General features: G+C 38.2%; 1 protein-coding gene across 1 annotated transcript in view; it reads right to left on the bottom strand.

The window, feature by feature from the left end:
* Positions 1–984: 984 nt before the first annotated feature.
* ppm1e (protein phosphatase, Mg2+/Mn2+ dependent, 1E) overlaps positions 985–25,343 on the bottom strand; it is a 43,937-nt gene continuing 19,578 nt past the window's right edge. Inside the window, exons 2-7 of the mRNA XM_043250590.1 lie at positions 16,101–16,222; positions 12,657–12,856; positions 10,147–10,335; positions 9,905–10,048; positions 8,767–8,860; positions 985–7,176 (exon numbers count right to left, since the gene is read on the bottom strand). Coding sequence (XP_043106525.1) covers positions 6,239–7,176; positions 8,767–8,860; positions 9,905–10,048; positions 10,147–10,335; positions 12,657–12,856; positions 16,101–16,222 — 1,687 coding nt within the window. The 3' untranslated portion in view covers positions 985–6,238. The remainder of the gene's footprint in view (positions 7,177–8,766; positions 8,861–9,904; positions 10,049–10,146; positions 10,336–12,656; positions 12,857–16,100; positions 16,223–25,343) is intronic.

Genomic DNA, 25,343 nt, shown 5'->3' with positions numbered 1-25,343 from the left:
TTAACAGACAGAGCAATAGTGTGTCATATCATGTAATAAAAATAGTTACTGTGTAGTCGGGACGGCATCCTCTTTTAGTTTCAATCTTTTGGGAATCCTTGTCGTCTTCTGAGCCATCTTTATCTTTTGGCGCGTGCGTGGAGCTGTGGGCGGGGCTAAACAGGCAGCGACGTAGAAGCAGGTGGCAGTGTTTAGCTATACTATTAAATCATAGTGGCACATTACATAACAAAAGGCAAATCTTAAGGGCAAATATATATATATATATATATATATATATATATATATATATATATATATATATTTATATATATATATATATATATATATATATATATATATATTTTTTTATATATATATATATATATATATATATATTTTTTTTTTTTTCACAATTCTCACAAAATCAAAATACTGCAACTTTTGTCTCACAGTTAAAAAAAACCAAAAATGTATCCTGTCACTTTCGAACAACCGTTTTCTGTTGGTCAGTCTGTCAAGTTTGGTTGAGAAACCAATGCAAAATTTTGTGCGAAAATCTTACGGCCATGTGAAAATTCGCTGTAAGAGTCTTTTTTATTTGTGAATTTGCTGTGGTTGTTGCTGCACGTGATAAACACTGAACACTTAAATTTATATTTCATATATTTAGCTACTTACGTCTCGCAAAATGATATTTGTCGAAACGGCACAGACACGCACAACGATATGACTTTCGCGAAAGATGCCAAAAAAACCTAAAAGCATGTTTTTTGCATTTTATGTGCCTTATATAAAATACAGCTATATGTATTACGGAACTGAACCATGACTTCAGAAAAAAATTAAACATGTTTGAAACATAAAAAAATTACAAAGTGATGTAATGAATTACATCATCACTGCGTTCAAACCTGACTGAATTCTTGCTCACCTGGTTATTAATTACTCAGAAATCTTCTCACAGTTGCAACTCTTATTAAAAAAAAGCTGAGAATACAGTAGTGGTTTCTCATCAACACAGGTTTAATAGAATACAGTGACCATCAGTAACATAGGTTTCTTTTTTTTCTTTTTCTTTTTTTTAAGATACGTTTGTTTTTTCCCCTCTAAGTCGTCTGGAAACCCTTCCTCAGCTTCGCTTTAAAGAAGAAGAGCCTTCTGAAGAGCTCTCTTCGCTCATGGCTTGCGTAGGTTCATTATTGCTAGCAGAAAAAAGAGCAGTACTGAACGGTACATGGACAAAAAGCAGTGACAGCAAGTGAGGAGGGCTAACCGTCGTGAAAGCTCGAGAGCGCGCCCTCGACGCGGGAACTATCGCTAACAGGGAAAACGCCGAGTCTAACAGTCAGTCCACGGGGGGGAGTTGGGTGGGGGCAAGGCTCAAGAGTATGTGAAGACGAAGTGAGATGTTCTTCATCGAAACGAACCGGTCCTTTGACTCATTAGCACTCGGCGAATAAGCGAGAGCCCGTGGCCGTGTTACAGACGCCCAGCGCTGCATCTGTTAGACTCTCGCGCGCTTCCGAGGAGTTTTCAAAAACGTACTTCGGCGAGAAGGGGGCGGGGCCAGGGGTTACTGAAAAGCGTTACAGACTTCTGTATCCATCTGAGTTATCGGCGGTGATTAAAATAGCACATTTAGAAGACGGACGTCACATACACATCCCAAATATTACGCGCACTCACGCACACGCTCAAAACACGCACACGCACACACACACACACACGTGTATACAATATATGCAAGTTACTACACTTCTGATATATAATCTGCGCCCCGTACGGGGTGCTAAGAGGAATGACGGCGAGGGAGTTTGTACGTGATGGTGAGGGTTAGCCGTGTAGATCATCTCGAGCGCGAGGTCCGTGTCCCGTGAGCTGCACGCGTCACTCTGTGGTCGTCAATCCCGTCTCGAAGGCCGTGGGGGAGCTTCTTCCGCTTCTAGTGCGGATCTAGGATTTACGAGGCAGGGCAGCCGGTGGCGTGCGTAGAAACTTCCACAAAGGGTAGAAAATCGTGGTGAATCTCATCATGGACAGCAGAGTGCGTACATACATTCGGGACAGTCCGGGCGTCTTTTAATGCGGGTAAAGGTTTCATTGATCCTGCTCCGCGTTTGAGGGGTTCCTTTTGCAGTACATTCGACATCTGGATGTACATTCTGGACCAGTTAAAATGCACAGATCAACTTCCCATTCACGCCCCTTGATTTTCTGACAGGAGAGCACCGGTGGCGTTAGGCTCAGGTTTTATGTGGGTGAACTTCACGGTTGGAGGCGGATGAAGGGAGCTTGAATGACAACACGAAAGTGATGGATGTTTGCGCCCGCCCCCGCCCATCCCTCCACCAACAAAAACTAATAAATGAATGGAAACCGGTCAGTGCAATGGCACGGCAGGGATGGCACAAGTCTTTCCGCTAGTCGTAGACGTAAGTGTGAAGGAGTTAGGGGGTTGCAGAAACACGCGTGTGGTTTGTGTGGAGCACCTGAGCCGCACAGGCTTCTTAAACAGAACCAGCCAATGTCATCACAGCTGTGATCATCATCATCAAAAAATAACGCGCATATGACCAACGACTGTAGAAATACAAAGACTGCTCGCTCCTAGCCATAGTTTTAAGTCACGTGACCAGTTCGAAGCCCTGGAGGGCACAGCCTCAGTAGAACTGCAGCAAAAAGCCTCACATCTGTTTCACAAATATTTGGATCACCTCCCAAAACCATAAAACAAAGGTATGTTGATAAAACCTACGTTCTGGCTATTTGCAATCTATGTTAAGTTCCCGCGGCAATATCTCAATCATTAAACAGCGCGACAAAAAACTTTGCAGAAACACTTAAAAGTGGCGCAATATATTTAAATTAAGGGTGTGACGTCACGTGAAAACTATCAATACTTATGATTATTATGTTTGAGATGGGCCTAGCCTCGCCTGAAATAAAGGAGTGAATAATTGCTGACAGAGAGAGAGAGAGAAAAATAATAATAATAATAAAAAAATATATATATATATATATATATATATATATATATATATATATATATATATATATATATATATATATATATTCTTATTATTATTTTTAAATAATAAATGTGTTTACAGGTGAAATGGCTGGAAACCGAAAATTTGTAATTGAAGAAATTCTTCAGTCCAAATATTTGGATTCTATAAATTAGCTTAAAAATTGAATATAATGGCACGGACAAGTTGTTAAGAGATTTGGTCACACCGGTCTCATTTACACTCCCTTGTGTCTTTCCAAAACGATGACTTTTTTCCCTTCGGATAACGAAAGAAATTCATTTAAAAAATATCTCTGTTTTGTCCATACAACGGAAGTGATACCAACATTCTTCAAAATATCTTCTTAAGGGTGAGTAAAAGATTTTTGCGTGAACGACCCCCGAACCCAAAATATTCCTTGAAGCTTGTTGTCCCTTTTAGGCACAGAACCTCAAAAACGAGTTACTTCTATACATGATGTAATTGACTGAGAAAGATAATACTTAAAAGTGAGTCCCTCGCTGTACTCTGGCAACAAATTCTCTCCTAACCTTAAGTGTTGTATCCCAAAAAAAAAAAAAAAAAAGTGGTGGAGCGATCGGATTTACTCTACATCCACTTTCCAGCCTGTCAAAAACAGGCCCATGTTGAAGATAATAAAGGCACACATTGTGCTGCTGAAACTCAACTATCCATGTCCTCAACACCTGAGGGCCACTTCAACATATGAGCGTCTCCTGTCAGCCTCAAGCAAACCTCTCTGGCTACATTTACACATCCCGTACAAACTTCAATCTGACAATCGAATCATAATCCAGCTTGCCAATATAAAGATAACTGATGAGACGTTTGGCCCAACGTATCTGCCTTGAATGGGAAGTGAATAATCTTTCTCTACAACAAGCTCTTGTAGATGAAGCGCTTGTTTAGGTAGCGTCTCCTGATGAATACTCATTTTCTTCTTTGGTTTTGAAACTGAAAGTGTATAGAATATATACTGCATCTAAATTTGATCTGATATGTTTCTCTCCAAGGCAATGATTGGAAAAGCAACAGGTGTTTTCTGTCAGTGGGTTATTTGTAGTTAGCATCATCAAAGGGTGGCTGGAAATGTGGTGAATGTGCAAATGCTTCGACGTGGCAGCCGCCCAAAACCAGCCCGGCACTTTCCACAAATAGAATACAAAATAGAGCCTCTTAAAAATCAAGTCGTTTTTTTCGTTCCTTCAACAAATTGTCAGTAAACGTAGCGCTTATACTTCAGAAAATGATGACCGCCAGCCTAACAAGGTCAAACTAAACTGGTTTATTTTACTTTGAGTTTAACATGAGGTTTGCGATTTTTGCAACCCACTGATCCAAGTTAAATCGTTTTATTTTATAGCAATTAATAATAAACAAGTTAAGTTTTTTAAAATGAAACTCACAATATTATTCAAATGAAAAGTTAAAAAACCCCACTAAGTTGCATCCTGTTTGTGAAAAGCGGCATCGGTGGTTTTAGATAAATGGACACGCGTAGCAAAACGAACAAGGTAACACATGGGATCATAAACAGCGCATACAGCATGTGTGTTAAAAACAAAGACACGCATGAATATGATGCCACTCGTTTCATGATGACTCATCACAGCTAGGTCGTAATTATGTCCGAGCTGCAATTTATAGACAAATCTTAAGCTGTAATTTATAGACATCATTACATCCTCAAGTATCCAGTTCATACAATAAGTATACGCTTCAGATAAAAAGGAAAAATAACTAATTTTAGAGGTCTATGATGTCAGGACCTTCAGTTTGGCTTCAGTAACCAAAAGCTGTATCGCGTCTCTCACATCAAACACCAGATATAAGATCTGTTGACTCTTGACTGCTTGATTTTATGCTGGGTTTGTCTAAAACTTCACTTCTCTGTGCGTGTGTGTGAACGGAAGATGGTGTTAACGCTCTTTTTTCCCCCCCTTCCACACACACACACACACACACACACAGAAGCGCACAAAGAGAGGGTTATGAGGATGAGGAAGAAGCTGGCTGAGAGTGGTGAGGGATTCTGATAGGCTGGCTCATATAAGGTGAGAGTGGAAGCGTTAAAGCAATGTAGGATCTCTTATGTTAGATTGTGTTTCTGTTCCAGAGCTCAGTGAGTTGCCTCGCTGCCTGCTCCCTACATAGACAGCCATCTGTGGAACCTCACAACAGACTCATTTGAACCCTTTTTGTAGGCAGCAACACAAATAATCAACACAAGGAATTTTATTAGCGTTTGCCGTCAGCATGCTGAGCTTATTTTCATCATGGAACAACAAATTTTCTTTTTTTGTTCTGAATTTTGAGTTTACACCTCATGTTTTCTCAGGTTATATCTACACTAGTGTGTTTTAAAACACAACTTTTGCTACGTTTGTGTCTGTCGTTTACACTACTCCAGCTTTTTCGACCCTTGAAAACAGAAAAATGCTGCAGATACTTTATTTTTTTATGGCTCCGGGGTTGCATTTCAATGTAAACGGACCAAAACGGGGAGACTTTTGAAAATGATCATGTGTTTGCCCCTATTCGCTCTACGTATCCTTGGCGACTGTAAACAGGAACATCATGCTCATTGTTGTACCTGCATAAATGGCCATGTGACGTGCGCTTTTGGTTGTGTGTTGTAAACGCGGTGAAACGCCAGTGTAGATGAGGGTCATTTTAAAATGTAAACGCGCTAGTGTAAACAGGGCCTCGGCGTTCTAAATTCACATCCTGCATGCATTTAAAATCTTTAATCTCAGAATTGTGCATTTCCATTCTGCAGTTCTGACTTTCTGAAATTCTGAGAAAAAAGTGCAATGCACGTTTATAACGTGAGAAAAAAATGTGTGGGACATTAACTCACAACTGCGAACAAAAAAAGTAACATTTATATTTTTTTATTCCACGGCAGAAATAAGCTTCCATGCTGATAAGCATAACTATAAATAATACACACAAATATTGGGCAAAACAGGTTTAAATTATAGATTTTGATTTATATTTCGTTTGTGTTCTGCACAAAGGATAGATGTGATGCTGCCTTAAAATTTGTCCTATACAAGGTGACTAAAAGGTCCCTCAAAATGCTGCCTAAGAAGGCTGCTCACTAGGTTTTGGAACAGAGTATGCAAGTATGTGTGTGTACGCCCACGTCATGTGTTGTGTGAAATGAGTGTGTTTTAGCTTTAGGGACGAAGGACGGCATGATGGGGCAAGGAAGTTGTCGATTAGACCTTTTTGCTGTGGGTTACATGGGGAAAGGCTATCCCAGGCTTCCTCTCTGGAGAGCGGAGAGGATAGGGCACGCTAGGAAAGCAGCTCAGAGGACCGTGACTTTCTCTAGCCCTCCGGATCAGGCGCTGCGATTCCCTCCTCAGCGGCATGACCTCCAGCCGCCTCTTCCTCCGGCCCTCCTGAGGGAAAAGCGCAGCCACCTCCAACAATTGTCCATCTGAGGTGGTCTGCGTGTAGGAGGGCACACTGGGTTTAGGCTGGGGCTTTTGCCTGTACCCAAAGGGGCCGTCCTCTTGGTAGGGGCGCCAGGCCGCGCCGACCCCACTGTAGGGGGGTATGAGGTCTGGCATGACGGTTCTCGTCGGGGGGAGGCTGGATGAAGCTGGGAGCCTGAAGCAGCCAGTCTCTGTACGCAGGTCGGGCCCCATGATGCTCAGACTTGTTCTGTCCGTAAATGAATCCATGCGGTCTTCGTAGGCCAGGTCGGCCGGTGCCGAGCACTGCTGGAGAGGCCAGCCACCCCGGTTCTTTCCTCCATTCTCCGCCCCTCCGTCTTGACACACCAGCTCACTCTGCAAGGACTCCACTTCCTCTTCTTCCTCTCCCGCGTCCTCCACCGGCTCCTCTTCTTGCTCCTCTTCCGGTTCATCTGAAGGTGGGGGCAAACGGGGGTCCCTGAGGAACACCACGATGACCGTGATATTGTCGCTGGACCCAGCGTCTCGGGCCGAGGCCACCAGCTTGTGGGCAACCATGGCGGTGTCCCCGTTGTTCTCCTGTAAGTGGTCGGTGACGACTCGCACAGCTTCTTCTGGATTCACTGTGTCGTAGAAGCCGTCGCAGGCCAGGATCAAGTAGTCTTCGCTGCCGTCCAGGTTGAAGGTGGTGTAGTCTGCGTCTCCACAGATATAGGGCTTGTGTTCTGAATCACCTGTACATACAAAGAAAAACCTAAGTAAGTCAACAGAGTAAATATCACAAAAAAAACATTTCAGGACATTTTTCAGTGGCATTTATTAATTGACCCTTCGCTGTGAGTTTGACTGACAGGCGATCTGACCAATCATAACACTGAATCGGCCATTTTTTCCAGACAAATAAAACAGACAGGAGAGAAGATTGATTTAAACTTGAAATATTGTGTGTATTAATGGCTTTTAGTGGTTGAAATAAAATACCATCTGATGTTCATTCGTGTTTGTTTGTGTTTGAAGTAAATATGAAAAGATTATCAATTCATTGCTACTGAAGGCGATTTGTCACAACATATTTATTTGCCGTTTAATGTATGTATGTAAGAACATGATGTGTGGTATAATACGGCATGTTTTGTTGGGTGGGTCTTGTTTTTGTCAATTTCTTATTGTTAAAAATACTAAACGTCATAAATACTAGCTTTTAAATAAAATTGTAGTTTAAGTAAAAAAATTTCAACCAATATTTTCAATGCTATAACGCACTTGGCATTGTTTTTTATTTTTTTAAGTAGAATTAAAATTCATATCGACAAAAGTAAATACAAATATAAATCGATTTGTAGATATATAAAATAAATATATAGCAAAGTAACAAGTAAAATCACATTTCTTTTTTTTTCAGAAACAGCAATACTTAATAATACCATAATGCAAAAAAAATAAACTTTAATATTTTTGTTAAACTACGTAGAATTTCTTAATTTCTTCTTCTTCTTTTTTTTTTGGAGCACACTATGACATGTTCTGGACTTGTTTTGTATTTGTAAAAGACCAGTTGCCCAGGCTATGGCAGAATTAGCCTCACTTGTCCTATTTATGAATCAAGAGCTTTAAGGGAATTAAATGCTAGACTGATAGGATTATCTGACAGATTAGCCATCAGCATTTAGGGAGTGAAACGGTTCTTAGGCAGGAAGTTGTGGGAACACTGCCTAAGGATTTTGCGGGAGGTCAGTCTTTGTTATTGCAGCAATGCTCATTAGGCTAAAAGCCGTAATCTTACACTGGCTAATGTACATACTGTAAAGTATACTGATACATTATCAATAATTTATTGAGGTGATGAAGAAGTTTGTACACTTTTCAACTCCAACCACAGGAGTTGAAACTCCAACCACAGGTGTTGTGGTCTGAATACACAAGTTTCGAAACAGTACAGTGGGTTACATTTTGACAATAATCAATAATGTTTTTCGAAAGTACACAGATGCAGCTACTGATTTAGACCAAGTGGAAGCTGCGCAATCTGGTTACATTGATTAAATTGAGTCGGTGCCAGGGCTTACTTTCTAAAACACTGTCTCCATACTATGGTTGTGATCATAAAGGGTTTTCTGCTGTGGCCTGTAAATCTTTTTCTAAAAATATGCACCCACCGACCTTAGGTTCACTTTGACTTGCAAAAGATTGTGCCTAAACAAGTAAATATCTTGAACAAGAATGTAACCAGGCCTTCACAACACTTACACAAAATGTTTGCTAGGAATACAATCAGGGCTGTCGGTTTATATAAATTGTATATTTTATATTCAAAAGACCCATACCTATGGCCCTTGACACGGACAGGCTGCCGTTCACCCTCCATGTGCCGAACCAGATCACACACCCACCCAGAGCCTCAATCCTCTTTTTCTCATCCTATACAAACACATAAACAAACAAACAAACAATATGGTCAAGAGTGGTCAGTAACCATAACGGCTAGTATCATGTTCAGTTCAGTGTCAATTAGTGAAAGTCTAATCGGCTGGACTGTGACTTACATACAGTTTCATTATATAGATAAAGCTCCAAAGACTCGGCTCAACAGATCCACTCTTGGGAGTGTGTTATGTAACACAGCTTTACTGTCATGTGACTTTTGTCAATTGAATGGACTTTGCTAGAGGACATCCCACACAAAGAGCTCAACTGAGATAAAAACGAAGGTCATTTGTAACAATTTAGGACCAATCTAAGACCAATTTCAAATTAAATGAATATATATTTTTAATATTATTATTATTTAGATGTAAAGAAAAAATAAATATAATTGTTTTTGGCATATGGCCTTGTAACAGATGACTTTGTAATACTGGTCTCTATTTCAAATGATTAAATTAGTAATAAAAATACTACTAATAAATAAATATATAGTGTTGGGCGTAACACATTACAAGTAACGTGAGTTAATTAAATAACTTTTTTTCCAAGTAACTAGTAAATTAACACGTTATTTTTTCATTTACAAGAAAATATCCCAGTTACTTACTGAAATAAGTAAAAGCAGTTATTTTCATTAATTCATCTCACTCACACATGCACAAAAACCTGTGAAATGCAGCTAGGAATATGATGCAAACTTGCAATAATTAATTGTTATTAATCCAATTTTATTAACCAGTGTCTTTGCTGCTGACCTTCAATGATCCAATTCAACAATACCAATAAGCAAAATAAATAAATAGATAGATAATAGATAATTTTTTTTGTTGTTGTACTTAGTATTTTTCTACATACTTCAGCCTGAGGTTTATTCATTTCACTATTGGTGTAAAAGGGCTTTTACATTTGCCATTTTTAAAAATGTAATTAAATTAAAATAAATAAAATGACATTTTAAATAAACAATTGCATTAAAAAAAAATTTAAGTAAAAATTCCAACGATTAGAAATATCTTCTGAGTGTCCGGTCTTTCTCACCTCTCTGTCTGGTTTGTGTGGTTTCATGAGCTCCACCGGCTGACCTCTCTTCACCATCATGACCTGTGAGTCGCCCAACCAGGCCACATACAGTGTGCGACCCCTCAGAAAGGTCACGACCCCTGTGGTGCCGCAGCGCAGGTTCTGTTCAAGAAATATGGACACATACAGACATCGTCAATGCAAAAACAGCTGATGTGAGCATCTTAATGTCTGGCAGCGTTCGTGGGGTAGCATCTCACCTCACGTGATGCCTTCTGTATGAACCGCTCATCTGTCAGTTTGAAGGAGTGGCACAGAGCCTCTCCAGGGTCTTGACTGAACATTTCTTGTCTGACCAGGTTTACGTGCAGGTGATTGGCGGCGTAGATGGCAGCATCCACCCCGCCGTGACCATCAAACACAGCGAAAAAAGCCTGCTCTTCCTGATCCTAAACACACATACTTTTCTGTTATTTTCATTTAATTACTGCATCATGATTCAAAGCATTTTCTTACAGTTTCTATACCGAAACAATTTTTACTGTTGTTATTCAGAAAATAGCTTATTGCCACATAAAAGACCTTATAATCCATTCTTAATTGAAATAAATCCCTGTAAATGTCTCTGAAAAATATGCCAACCTCTGGCATTCAAAAGATCAGAAGCTGTTCGCAAATCAACTGCAGTCAACGTAGCTACATAACGACATATTACACATGAGAAATGTATGCAAATTAAAATGTTGGTGCTTCCTCTTGTCGATCGGTTTTAATGATCAGCAGCTTACGAATTATTAAAAGGCTTAGTTCCGTAGCAGGGCTGGTCAAACGGGATAAGCTCTCACTGGTATAAATAAGGATTTCATTATGGAAGAATCCCTGAGCTGCCATTACTGTGACATTGTGTCGACACTCCACCGCTTTAGTTTAGCTTTTATTTTTTGGGATTTTACTCATCTAAACCTTTTTTTGGCACGTTTTCCTAAATGTTCCTTTATTTATTAACATTTTAAAGTAAAAACATTATTACATGCACATGCATAAACAAATCCAAAAATCAAATACATCCTGCAAATCTTTTTTAATTATAGTGAATATAAAATTCATCTTAGTGATTTCCTTTTAATCGCTATTTAAATTAGATCATACATCAGGCAATAGTTTGCATCATATGCATATGTGAAAAATGCAATTGTTTAACATTTTATAGCATTTTTTTGTCTACTTCAAAGTGTAGTCCTCGGTGTGCATCATTTAATAATAATGGGAGTGTTCTAGTTTTGTCATGTCGCTCATGTGGAACAGCACTGATGTGGAACAAGAACTATGTTTATGTTTCTCTCTCTCTCAGTAAATGCACTGAATGATGTCCACTTATGGCTGAGACTGGTCTCTGATTCGCTTCTGCCTAAGGCAGTGCTAGTGTTCACCAATAATACCAGTAAAAGCCCAGCATTTATCAAGTGGCTACCAGATGTGACCGATGAATAACCGCCCCCCATAGTCTATGTGTAAAGTGTGTATTGATGAAACAGGCTGCCATGAGCACAGAATATTCCCCACAGTCGTGCTTCAGGGAGGGTCTGTTTCATGCTACAGTGGGCAGCAATGCCACAGTGTCCGCTCTTTAGAAGAAGAATAGCCCACACATCTCATCTGAAACATCAAGTAGGTCTGGACGTGAGACGGCAAATCTGTCGGCACTTATTGCTTTCTGGTGACGGAGCACATTCTCGCTCGACTGGAAATTACACCGGCAATCAGAAAAGAAATTACATAATGCTGTTTCTTCAGGGATGTTAGGTTCAACACAACTCTATTAGGATGAAAAGTGATGTTAAGTGTATCGGTGCTCTAGCTTCTACCTTGACTCACATTTGTACGAGCTATTTGTTAAATTGCGGAAAGCTCAGCAGAGGCCTTAAAATGAGTTTTTGATGAAGCGATCTTGAGCTGCTGACAGCCTTGGTGCTGTTAGATGCCTTAGAATTTGCCTGTGGTTTAGCAGCTTGCATAGATCCTCAGACATACCGAGCCCTGGTGCTCATATGGGTGCTGCAGGTTTAAATTTCAAATTTGAATTCAAATTTATTGCCGTTTGCACAGGTACATTGTAGTACAGGTAAAGTGGAATTCCTGTGCGTTATACAAAGTCAGCTTTACGGGTGGAGAGAAAAAAATTAAATAAAATAAGTAAGATTTTTGGTGGCGATACTGTTTGACAAATACATAATACATTGGTGTCCTGAAAAATCATATTTGTCTGTAAACAAGTAAAAGAAATACTAATTGTGATTAATCCAGCCTAATGTTTAAGTTTTTTAATATACTTCTATATTGCAATAATTTCACATGTAATCTTCAAATTAATGAAGATGTAACAAAGTAAAGTACAGTATATTTTAATATTTGTTTAATAATTTCATTCTTAATTAAATGCAGATAAAGTTACCAAAGTTACTGATATTTTTCTTTTTTTCTTTGCTGAACAGAAGATTTGTGAGGTTATTTGGCTGCTATTACTTTAAGAGCTGTCGCTGCTGAACATGGCGCAAGCTGCAAAATTCATTGATTTGGAACAGTATTTCTTTAAAATTTGTTGCATTACAAATACCTGTACTGTTACTTTTGATCAATGTAATGCATCCATGCAGAATACAAATGCTGATCTCCTAAACAAAACAACTTCCTGACCCCAGACCTTTGAACAGTAGTGTCTGTTATATTTGGTGAAAAACAAAACGTGAAAAAGTCACAATCAAGGTCATACCTGCAGATTGAAAAGTGTGTTGAAGTCAGGAATGACGACGTGTTTGTCTTCCATCTTTCGGCGCATGTTTTTAATAGCGTGGATGGAGGTCTCGTAGTACGGCAAGTGGCGACGACGATATGGGAACTCCTTTAACCAATGACAGCACGTCTCGCATAGCTTATTAAAGACCAGCCGGGCCAGCTTCACCGAATCAATCTCTGCCGAGGCAAATAACATGTTACATGTTACACAGGCAAACACAAAGACTCGGAGCTGCTTTCATTCGGGATGACTAAGCTGCCATTCTTTCATATGTCACAGCAGTGTAAAAGAAACACATACATGCACCAAACACAAACACACACACACACACACACACGCTGCTGTTTTTTCCAATCACAAGCCAAACAGATTTGACTGTAATATCATATTGGAAAAGAAGAGTGCATGAGCTGCTGATTAAATGCACAGTGGAAGCGGAATTGAGGACAGTGGGCAAAAGAGGCCATCTGCCAACTGAGAAAGAGAGAGAGGAGGTGACTGGTTAATGATGATGGGATTGTTCCAGCTCTGGTCTCTACGGACTAAAGCTGACATTTCTTCGTTCTGTGAAGTTCTCATCAATATCTCTGAAGCACACGCTCTCCCTTCGCAACCACCTGTGATCTATATGCTGCTCTTTACATCGTCAAAGCTTGTCATATGAAACATTTGATGGACAACTTATTTAATTGTTTTGTTGTTTTAATCTGTGTGTACGGAAAGGTGCCTATTAGTGGGATAGTTTACTTTAAAATGATAAATCTGTCATCATTTATTCATGTTGTTTCGAACCCACGTTCATGCAGATCAAAACACCAGTCAAATGTCAGATGACACCGATTGCTTCTGATTCCCGTGTCTCTCATATTAGATCACACCAAAATTGAATATCTGAAAGTGTGAAGATTTAAAAGGTACAGGAATGATTTTTAGGCTTTTTGCTACTTAGCTCTTGCATGGCTGCAGGAAAAAAAAAACACTGAAAAAAAAATTGCATTTGCATTATTTGTCTAAAAAGTGCAGCATTATTATTCTTCAAAACATCTTTTGTGTTCTACTGCAAAAAAAAAAAAAAAAAAAAGTATCATTGGCAAGAAAGTTATTTGTTTCTCAAGCTCATAAAATGTTGCTGAAAGAGTCTGCATGCCAAAACGTATGGCAAAGTCCCAGATTTGCCTAATAGAGTGTCTGTTTTTATGACTCCATTTATGGCGCATATTTTTCAAAGGCTGCATTTTTGTCTTTGTCTATTAGTCCGCCTCAGTACTGCTTCTGACAGATGTATTTTTGCATTGTGTGGACGAGGAGGCCTTTTAAATTGGTTGATGGTTGTAAAAGCAGACATTACATGCTCTTTTCTCTTCCCTTAGCCTTTTAGATGCTCTCTCTCTCTCTCTGTCTCTCTTTCTTTGTCTTGTCTCCGTGGGCACAGAGTCTAAATTTAATCTGCCATCTCAGGGCTGAGCTGGTGAACAGTATGTACTGCCTTTGCCCTGAGCAGACGTCTGTCTGCTGCCCATTGTACTGATGTCAGTCGTTTCCACTGCTGCTACTTACACTAAACATACTTTCTGCTGCTGGAATGGGTCACGTCATGTAGGCCTGTTTTAAAGGACTGTACCTCCAGTGAAAAACTTTATCAACTGTCCTGGCTGAGGAAAAGCAGACTCGGCTCAAGTGGAGTTCTCGTGCTCTGACGTATTTTTGAACAGTGCTTAAACTCAACACAGATTGCAGTCCATCTGGCTTTATAAATGTACCGTCCACTCAGGAAAGTGTCTGGGATCAGCGTGCTCTGTGAATGTCTGCGCTAACTCATGACGGCAATAGTTGGATGCAAACCACAGAGAATTATTGCTGCCTTCATGACTTGCCGGAATGATTGCATTTATGAGATCAGTGCACATGAACGCCACCGCAATGTTGTAATTACCAGCAGGGAAACTCTGAATTTTCTTCCAGAGTTGACGTATGTTTATTAAAGAATTATAGCGGAAACAAATTGCTGTCGGTCACAATTAAGGATGAAATGTAGAATTGTCTTACTAACAGAAGCAGAATTGTAATCTGTTTGGTTGAACGGTATAACTGGTTGAAATATACTACATTTCTATTCTCTGTGGCAGCACAAGAATGTTAAAAAGACATTAATAAAAATATATATAAAAATTAGATACTATTTTGTCAGCATGAAAGGATAATATACATATATATATATATATATATATATATATATATATATATATATATATATATATATATATATATATATATATATATATATATATAAATGTTACAATAAAAAAAGTAACATATTAAACTTGTATACTTTTTAGTATACTTTTAATGTATAATTTGTATATTGTAATATATTTTATTATATATATTTTACAAAAAACATGCTTTTTGTATTTTTAGAATAGATTTATCAGATCAATTTTTGTGATATTCAACAATATAGTAATGGATTTTTAAAATCTATTTTATATATGCATTTCATGTACATTATACAACATAGTGATAATTATTTTCACGTTATGGTTGATGTTAAAATTTTAAAGTATATTGTCTAAATAAATTAGAAATATAATATTGAAAAAATATCTGATTTTAAATGCAGTTCGTAAATGTAACCATTTCTATTATAATGTATAAAAATGTATAAAAATGACTATGAAATTATTTTATATATTTATTTAAATTATTAGTGTCTTTAAAGATGGCATTAAAGGTAATATAAAAATTTAAAAATGAAGGAAATTGGCATGTACAATTATATATGAAATATTGATTACTACAAAACAAAATGAAAACAAAAAATTAAAATAAGGGCTGAAGACTAATATTATACTAACATATTGTCTACCCACAATGCGCATTATCATTTGTATGTCGGGCAACATCTGTCCTCTATAAAGATTGTAATATGCTTCCATGTGGCAGTGTACATTTGTTTCTACAGAAAGAGTCATCTGAAGGGGGAAAAGAATCAAATCAGACACAATATATCACAACAAAAAGAGGTGTCAAATGTGAATTGATCCTCGAGCTCCATTAGACCTGCTCCTTTCTAAACCAGCCAAAACTGTGGCACATTAGCAGCCGTTCTCACCTCAAATTCCTTTGCCATTTCAATTCGAATATAGAAAGATAAGAAAGCAATTCAGGCCACCGTTAAGTTAGTAAGTGACCTAAATTTGCAGTTGAATAGGAGGCTTAAAATTGTGCAGAATGGCCTACATTTGGATCAAATATCACGAGATCTCTACTCGATAGCAAGATCCAACTCATTCACCCGGGTTCACATGGCTCACGAGTGTCAAGAAAACCACAATGAAGTTACGCTAGTCTCGCCTCGTTTAAAAATAAGACTTCACAGTGCAAGTTAGTTATGTGATGTGTTTTTTTTAGGGCACTTACGAGGCAGCGTGTCTGTGCCATCCTCCACATTCTTGTTGAGATAGTACACGGAGAGATCGCTTTGCAGGATACTGTCTGCTGTACCACGGGCCAGGGCTGCAGCCAAGGAAAAAGGGCAATTACTGTAAAAGAGAGATGAAGAGAGACAAGAGCTTTAAAACATCTGCCGAGTAGACCATGGAAATATTATGCAAAGGAGCGCTGTCAGTATTTGATTCAATTTTTCTCGCATTTTTTCTTTTTTCAGCGAGCCGAGCGAGCGCTCGTTTAATCGTGAGATGATGAGTGGGAGGTAAAAGCAATATGCACAGGTCAAAACAGAGAAAATGGCCAAAGATATTCCAGCTGAATATGTTCTTATGATCACTGCGCATCAAAAGCAGACTTTTTCTTGTGCGAGTGAGCTGTTCCTGTTTTTTTTTTTTAGCTTATGGTGTGGAACAAGGGTAGAAAGCTGAACTGTAAGTGTTAAAGCCTGGCTTTTTAACTACTGATGTGAATATCCTTTTAGGGCTTGTCGCTCTGATGGATTGAGAGAGCGAGGAGAGGCACTCTAAAACTAGCATGACCCAAATCCACTCCAGCACTCTGCCGCGCTGAGAGCAGAGACCCTGCTGGATCACTGAAAATAAATACAACTGCACATTATGAAATCAAGAGCCGACACTTAAAGACAAGCCCCGTCATCCCCATAAGAGGATTTCATAAGAGATGATTGTGGTATTCTCATCCGAACAGAACAGGGATCTCCCCATTAAATGACAGACAATGAATTTTAAGATTTGTTGATATGGCATATTGACATGATGGCTTGATGAATTTTGTACATTTATTTGATCAAAAACACAGTAAAACAGTAATACTGTGAAATAATTAGTGCAAACAATTCATCACGATAAATTCAAAATATTTTTTTTCTTTGCATAATAAATGAGTGTATATTTATTATATATATATATATATATATATATATATATATATATATATATATATATATATATATACAAACATATGCATGTATATATTTAAGAAAAACATTTTTTTTGTTTAACATTATAAATGAAAACAAAACAATTTCATTAATGCTTGTCTATTCAATAAGGAAACAAACAGATAATTAGTGTTTCAAACTGTGGAAAGGAAGTTATCTGGCACAGAAACAGTGATATTGTAAAATTGAAAATATATTTTTTAGTTTCATATATTTTAAATTTTCATTCTGAATCATTTACTTATTAGTATTAATGTTGAAATCAATGCTGTGCTGATGAATATAATAATAATAATAATATAATAAACATGAACAAATAATTGGTGTTCCAACTGTGAAAAGGAACAATTATATGGCACAAAAATAATTCATCTCAATGAATAAATATGCCTCCAAAATCTTCAAAACGTGTGTCTTGGACAGTGTCAATGTGCCATTCCCATCTCCCTCTGTCTGTGAGGGGCTTCAGCGGCGTTTGCCAACATTCTGTTGAATTAATAGCCTCAGCTGTGGCCTGATGGGAGAGGATAACAGAGCCATCCAATAATGTGATGTCCTAATCCCAAAAACATTTATTATGACGCGCTCAGTTTTTGAACTACTGTCTGTAATGAATTCAAACTGATATGTATGTTTTGCATAACAGAAGTGTATATAACGTATTATAGTCTTAACCACTATAGCATTATGATACATACATATTCTTGGTTAGACCTATAAATTGTAAAATAATAATTATGATCACCCTAGAACTGATGTCTTACATCATGCATTACCCAAGCATTAGTCAAGAAAACATGACCAAAAAATACCATTGTAAGGCCTTATGAATATCATCATAATGATTAAAAATGCCTTGACTCTGGTGGTCATAGCAACGTTAAGGCTGTACAGCACCGACAGCTGATGCGCCTGCATAACCATGACAATCCTGACAGCAGCGCCATGCTGCTTGCACAACGTGGGCTGCACCATGACGACGGGTTGCCGTGGTGAGTGATGTTGTAGTGAGGCAAACAGCCACTATCCACCCTCAGTCCAGAACACACGTTAGATATTAGAAATCAGAGCAATCTCTGACTGCTTCACACACACACACACGCACACACACACACACACACAGTGAGCACGAGAGGCTGGAATACCAGCCCAGCAGACGGGAGGGCGGAAAGTGGAGCATTCTCAAGGACGACTCAATGACGGTCTGCTCCAAATGAAAGATCCAGCAGAGAGATGAGGAGGAGGATACAAACTAACAGCATCTTCCAAATATCATAGAGTCAGTTCACTCAGCATGAAGTAGAGATAAAAAAGAGATCACATTAATCATAATCCATTTACCAATTACATTATTATTTACACATTATATTGTCTACTAATATCCATCTATCCATATATACTGTATCTGTCTGTCTTCTATTCATCTATCTATATCCATCTCCCCATTACATAACTATCATAATTATAAACTTTCTATTGTGTATTGCATTGATTGATCTATCCATCCATACTCATTTTTCTGTCCATCCGTTTGTCCATCCATCCGTCCGTCCGTCTCTGTCTGTCTGTCTGTATCTACATCTATTTATTTTTCTGTCTCTCTTCATTGATATTCATCTAGATCTATCTATCTATCTATCTATCTATCTATCTATCTATCTATCTATGATAGCTGACTTTGAAGTATGAATCAGATCCTAAGGACACCGGGAGTCCAGGACATCATGCGTGTCACAGGGACAGCAGTGTGCATTAGCGTCTGCCATGGCAGAAAGATGAAAAGATGGGAGAGAAAAGTGACAGTAAGATGGGGGAGGAACTGATGGCCTGAGGAGGGGACGAAGACAGAAAGAGAGAGAAATGACATGCCAATTGCCATCACATTCTGGGATCCTCCTCCGCATTTCCATTCATAGAAATGCTCTTGCTCGCTCTCTCGCTCTCTCTCTCTCTCTCTCCTGTACACACGCACACAGCCGTCACTACCTGAGGGGGAGGGGGTGCCGAGGTGGGGAGCTTTGATTGGCCGATGCTCTTGGGCACAACTAAGGTGAGCCAATGGGAAACGCCCGTTTCTCGAGCAGCACAGAGTCAGAGGCATGCTAAGGAATGAGGATTAGAGAAGAGCCGTTTTTTGTCCTCTCCACCAAGTTGCAAAAAATACATACACGCTGCTTTCTTTATCCCCAGACTTCAAAGCACCGCACAAAGTGACGTCTCTGTAGTAGGCTACTAAGATCTCACAGCAGGCTTATGTGTTGCCAGAGAGACTGTGAACGGAAATTAAGCATAAATAGAAGAGGCTCTGCACTCATATTGCTTGTGTTTAACAGATTAGCCTGGTTACAGGAGATAAATGCGACTATACAGCAGGAGGGTAGTGAAAAAAAGAGCGCAAGAAAGTGAGGGAAGCAGGGATGTGTGTCGGGGAGCCTTGTTTTGACGTCATTCGGAGAAACGAAGGCTCAGCGTGGCTAACACTATATAGTCACACTTCATGTCGGGAGAGAAATGACGCTTTGCACGCACACACACAGCTTCTCACTGCTGATGGACTTGCATAGCATATAAATGCAGTAATCATAACAAGGGACATAATTAAAGACTTCTACACACAGAATCTGTTTCCACTTATAATACAATAATTTAGCAAGGGACAAAAAGCTGTGTTACATTTTAAAGGGCTTGTTTGCAAGCTCTCAAGTGCCTTATTGCTTTAATTAAAGAGGATTTATGAGTATAAAAAAATTGTTACATATATGTAAATAAATAGTACTTAAAGGCTAATTGTGTAATTAAAGTGTTTAAATTCTTTTTATACCAGCTAAATATATAAAACAACTACAAAATAGCTATTCATACATTAATTCTTTTTACGTGTCAAAGCTGTGATGGTCTGTTCAACCAAAGGTATACAGATGAAAATATTCATTAGCAAATCTGTTTTGTAAAAGACTTTGAGATATCAACCAGATGAAATAATGTTTTTAATATATGGAAATACATTAAAACAACAGCAATAACGGCTCTACCAATAGCAAGCGTTTGGGGCGGGGCAACCTTGTGTGTGAAAACTTGTGTCGTTATTTCAGTAAATCTGTTTTTTATCTGGTTTATATTAAGATTTAATTCGATGAAATACATTTTTAGCATATGGAAATATTACTGTGTGTGTCTAGAAGAGCTTGTCTTTATTGCAGTGTAGCTTGGCAAGCACGTTCATACCCACCTACTACTGCAAAAACATGTCACCCCCACACACATACACTCACACACACACTTCTCTCTCAAGGGGGTTTCTACTCTTACATTAACTTTCAACCGTCCTTGACTGTGTAAGATCCCCCAAACACTCCACATCAATTGTGTGTGTATGTATGAGAGGATTTTCCTTTTCACACACAGCTCCTCCTCTGAGACTCTGGTTCAGTTTACCCATAAATGGCTGTTCTCTGTTGTGATCCATGGTGATGATGAACTGCTATAATGAAGCATCATTTATCATTAGGATTAAACAGTGTTAAGAATGCCTAAAATGAATATTAAAGAGACGTAAAATGCTAAATTCTGTCAAAGTCTACTAATCTTCATGCTTCGTATGCATGGGACAGAAAAGGTACCTTTCTGAAGCTACTCTTTTTGATATAAAAAAGTAAATGGGGACTGAAGCACTCAAGCACCAAAATGACAAAAAAAGAACCAGAAATAAATCATAATAATGCTACATGTGGTTTATGGTCTATTTCTCACACAAAGCTATCATATGACTTCAGAAGAGCACACAAGACATAAACTACTTTTATGGCATTTTATTTTTCTTTTTTGTCATTTTACAGCCTGAGAGTCCCTCTTACATTATATTCCACTAAAGAGAGCAAGGCAGATATGTCTGGAACAATGCGAGGGTGAGTAAATAATGACAAAATGTTTCACTTTTTCATGCACGCAAGTATGATGTGCGCAATATACCACGTTTAACTGTAACGTAACACATAAATGGACTTTCCCCAGTTTATAAGAAGAGCTGGAGGGTGAAAATGAGTTTGTGGGTGCTTGTTGATAAGTTGGAGTGTGTGCGTGCGTGTGTGTGCGTAGATGACTCAAGGGTTATTAATAGCAGCATGCAGGATTAACACCAAACTAAATCCTCTTCCTGTCCATCACACTCTCTCTCAATCTCTCTGTTACACCCACCATCCTCCCCCGCGCACACACACGCACGCATACAACAACGGCATGCCTAAATAAAGACTAGTGCTTGTTCTGGGTCAAGGACCTTCATGAAAACCCCACTTTTCCCATCATTCCTCTCCTGCTCAGTATAGCACCTCAGAGTCACGCTTTCAGAAAGAGAGGGAGGGAGGGAGAGAAAAGGGAGCGATGGCGTCATAACGCCCACACATCGCGCTAACCCACACTTTTCATACTCTCTTCCTTTGACCTGCCTGCTGACGTCACACAGGTTGAAAAGCTTTGCATACCTTTACCGACAAAGTGAGTAAGAGCTAAATAGAAACAGAGAGAAAATGAGACATGAAGATAAAGAGAGAAAGAGGGCTTTATTAAAAAGGCTGCTTTTTTGATGTCACAGGAAGCCGTGTTACCTCAGTTAACAGTGTAACTGAGCTTCGGCAAGTATCCTTGCTATGCAATCTTTTTACAGCAGTTTCTAAGACCCAGACAAGCGGCGGTCAGTTCTAAATGCCAGAGACATTTCATCTATCATCATTTCTGGAGGCTTTGTTCTGAAGGGTGCACAGAAAATTAAAATTAGTATAATTATGCCATGCCATCATTTACAGCAAGGAATAAATTATTAAAGGAAATTCCTGTTCACACCCAGAACGAACAATATAACAATAACTATATCAGCGTCCACACCAACATGCAATAACATTCTGATTATTATAAGTATGTGCTGTGGGTTTTTTTAAAAAGTGGGGTGGACTCTAATTGGCGATTAATGGTTTTATCGTTCGTCAGCTGAAAGAAATTGTTCTGAAAGTGTTGTTCCTTTGTGTCATTATTCTTATAGTTATGGTAATGATTTTTCAATACTAACAGAATGGAAATAATTATTAAGACCTCATCCAGTGAACAGCCACTAAGGTTGTTAGGAAGTCACCGTGTTCCATGTTACACACTATACACTATGCACTCAACCATGTAGTGTGTGAATTTAATAAAGTTATTCTGTCATTCATGATCAAAGTCTGATAGCCCCTACCCTTCATGAAGTAATTAAAGCTGTAATGGTTGATTGCATAAAGTGTTCAACATTACACACTTAGTTTTTTCAGTTATTTTAAGTGTATCATCCGGGTGCGTCAGTGTCCCTTTTCATTTTGGGATTTTCAGTGTGAACTCACAGTTTTTCTACACTATTTATACTACAAAACACATGTATGTAAGTAGTGCACAAATATGCTATTTGGAACACACCTACTGTTCTGTGCAGGAAATCAATAAACCACAAATCACAAAGTTCTTAAAGGGAGAGTTCACCCAAAAATTCAATGACAATTCTGTCATTAATTATTGACCCACAAACTCGTAAGACCTTTGTTCATCTTCGGAACACAAATTAAGATATTTCTGATGAAATCCGAGAGCTTTTTGAACCTGCATACACAGCAATATAAAATCACAGTTCAACCACTGATGGACTAGGTTATTTTAACGATGTCTATAATGCCTTTCAGGGCCTCGAAATTGGTAGTTGCGTTGCTGTTTAAGCAGTATCAGAAAACTATTGGATTTCATAGAAAATATCTTGATATGTGTGCCCAAGATGAAGAAGGTTTATGGCTTTGGAAGGGTAAGTCATTCATTTTTTTTGGTGAACTATCCCTTTAAATCTTAAGAGTTACGAATGTGAACAAATTGGAGAATTATTTGTATAGAGAAAAGATCGTTTGACTATTAAGTGTTCTCACTCTCCAGTGTTAACTGGACCACAAGATTGAACAGACTTGAGCGCACTTGTGTTGGAATCTAGGCCATCAGCCCTCCAAACTGTCCACAGACGTGGTCGCCATGCCATCTGGGCATCTTCTCTCTCTGGCAAGGGGGCTCTATGTCCGAGTCTCCAATGGGGCAAGAACACAGTGGCCTGAAACCCATGCTGGACTGTTGCCAGTGGAGGCTGCAGGCTGTGACATAATACGACACACACCTTCCCCACTTCGACACCTCGCAGGGGGCTCAAACGGTTGAGGAAGAATAAAAAAAATTCTGCAAGCATGTAAAGCGTAAAAACTAAATGAAAGTCACTATCACAGAGAAAGATTCTGGACTGCAAACATCAAACAGCACACAAATTAGACAAATGGGTGCAATGGAAATGGAGAAATGTAAACCAAAAAGGAGATTAGGGTTATAGAAACCACCTGAATAAAGCCTAAAATGAAAGGACAGATTATATGTTTTCAATCTCACCGATAACTTTACATGGCACTGATTAATAATACTTAATAAAAGAAATTGTAGGGATACCCAATTGGCATCCGCTAAGAAAGCAGTCAAATGTCTAAATAAAGTTGCATAAACATAAACAACATATAACTGTGATATACAGTGTGTGTGTGTGTGTGTGTATATATATATATATATATATATATATATATATATATATATATATATATATATATATATATATATATATATATATATATATATTCTCTAATTGTATCCTATCCAGCAGCACAGTAGGTCTTTTTAGGTCATTGCTCAGAACTAAACGGTTGTTCTTTATCATCATGTTGATTGCACAATGCCATAACACAGATGAAATGACACTGTGGTAAAAAAGCCATAAACAAGCAAATACACAACAGAGGTCGGCCAAATGCCATTGTGAGTTATTGCACCATATACCATGTCCAATCTGTTGTTAGGTGCTACTAGGCAGAGGGCTAAATGTGGTCATTAAAGATCCTTGAATGTGTGGTATCAGCCCAGGATGTTAATGAGGCCTGATCAAACACTTGACAACGTGTGATCATCTAATGACTCTACCGTTTAACACACACCTCTCAATCAGACAGTTCAATTTTGCAGTTTCCAGCAAGGTGGGATATTGCCGGATGTTTTTTGAGTCATACATTCCCTCTGGAATATTTGCTTTTCCCAACAGTGCATTTGCCAAACAAATCTCGTTTTGGGTTATGGAAAGCAGGGTTTGAGTTAGGATGAACTTTCACTTGGTTATACACCTTTTCAATACTGATATTCGTTTAATCTGGTTAATAAGAGATGGCTAATTATTATTTTACATTTCAAAATTTTGGAAAATTGTAAGACATATTTGTATATTCGCACCCATTTTAAATAAAAAATTTTAGATTACAGTCTATTAAATTAGGAAATTCTATAAATTAGGAAAGACTATAACAGTTTATAGTCCATAAATTAGGAAATGTAAGAAATACATAAAATCTACTACAATATATATAATATATAATATAAAACATAAACTGAAAACTATGTTTTTTTTATTATACTTATAGCGTGTAAGCATAAAAATATTATTTTTTCAAAACAAAAACGTATAATGAAGTATTTATAACCAAAATTTGATAATTGATAATAAAAATGAAATGAATGTATATATAAAATATTCATAGTTTTTCAGAAACAAAATCAATTTTGTTAGGCATTCATGTTGAGGTTGTTAATTGTTAATGATTTATTTTTTTTGTACAGTATTTTTTTGTTGTTCAAATGAGATCTCAAGCTGGCAGTGTGTGGATGCTTGAAAATCTGAAGGATAAATAAGGTGAGCGATGTGGGCTACGAAATGAAGTGTGCAAGTCTATTTGAGAGCAGATGACCTAGTTGAGCCAAGGAGGACGGTAATTTAGGCTGTAGTGACACTGACGCACAGGCCTACCTTCTGACCAAAACTTTTTTCACTTTGTCTGTAATGCCACTCAAATTTTTATCAAACAGCATCCAGTATACCAGAGTTTAGCTCCAACTTGCATGGACGTTTCTAACATGCCTAGTAAGAGCTTGATTAACTGATTAGCTGTGTTTAATTAGGGTTGGAACTCTGCAGGACACCGGCCCTCCAGGACCAAGTTTGGACAGCCCTGCAGTATTCCATACCCATTGAAAATTGATTCCAAGCACCCTTGGAGGACTGTAATTTGGGCCACTTTCACTGTTTAAAAAGGGCCATCTAAAGACGTCACCTAAACTGATAAAGTATACTGAAAAATATATGTCAACTACAATTGTGTTTTTACCCA

Source organism: Puntigrus tetrazona, chromosome 10 (genome assembly GCF_018831695.1).
Source record: "Puntigrus tetrazona isolate hp1 chromosome 10, ASM1883169v1, whole genome shotgun sequence".
Lineage (NCBI taxonomy): Eukaryota > Metazoa > Chordata > Actinopteri > Cypriniformes > Cyprinidae > Puntigrus > Puntigrus tetrazona.
This window is presented reverse-complemented; position numbering and strand designations above follow the sequence as displayed.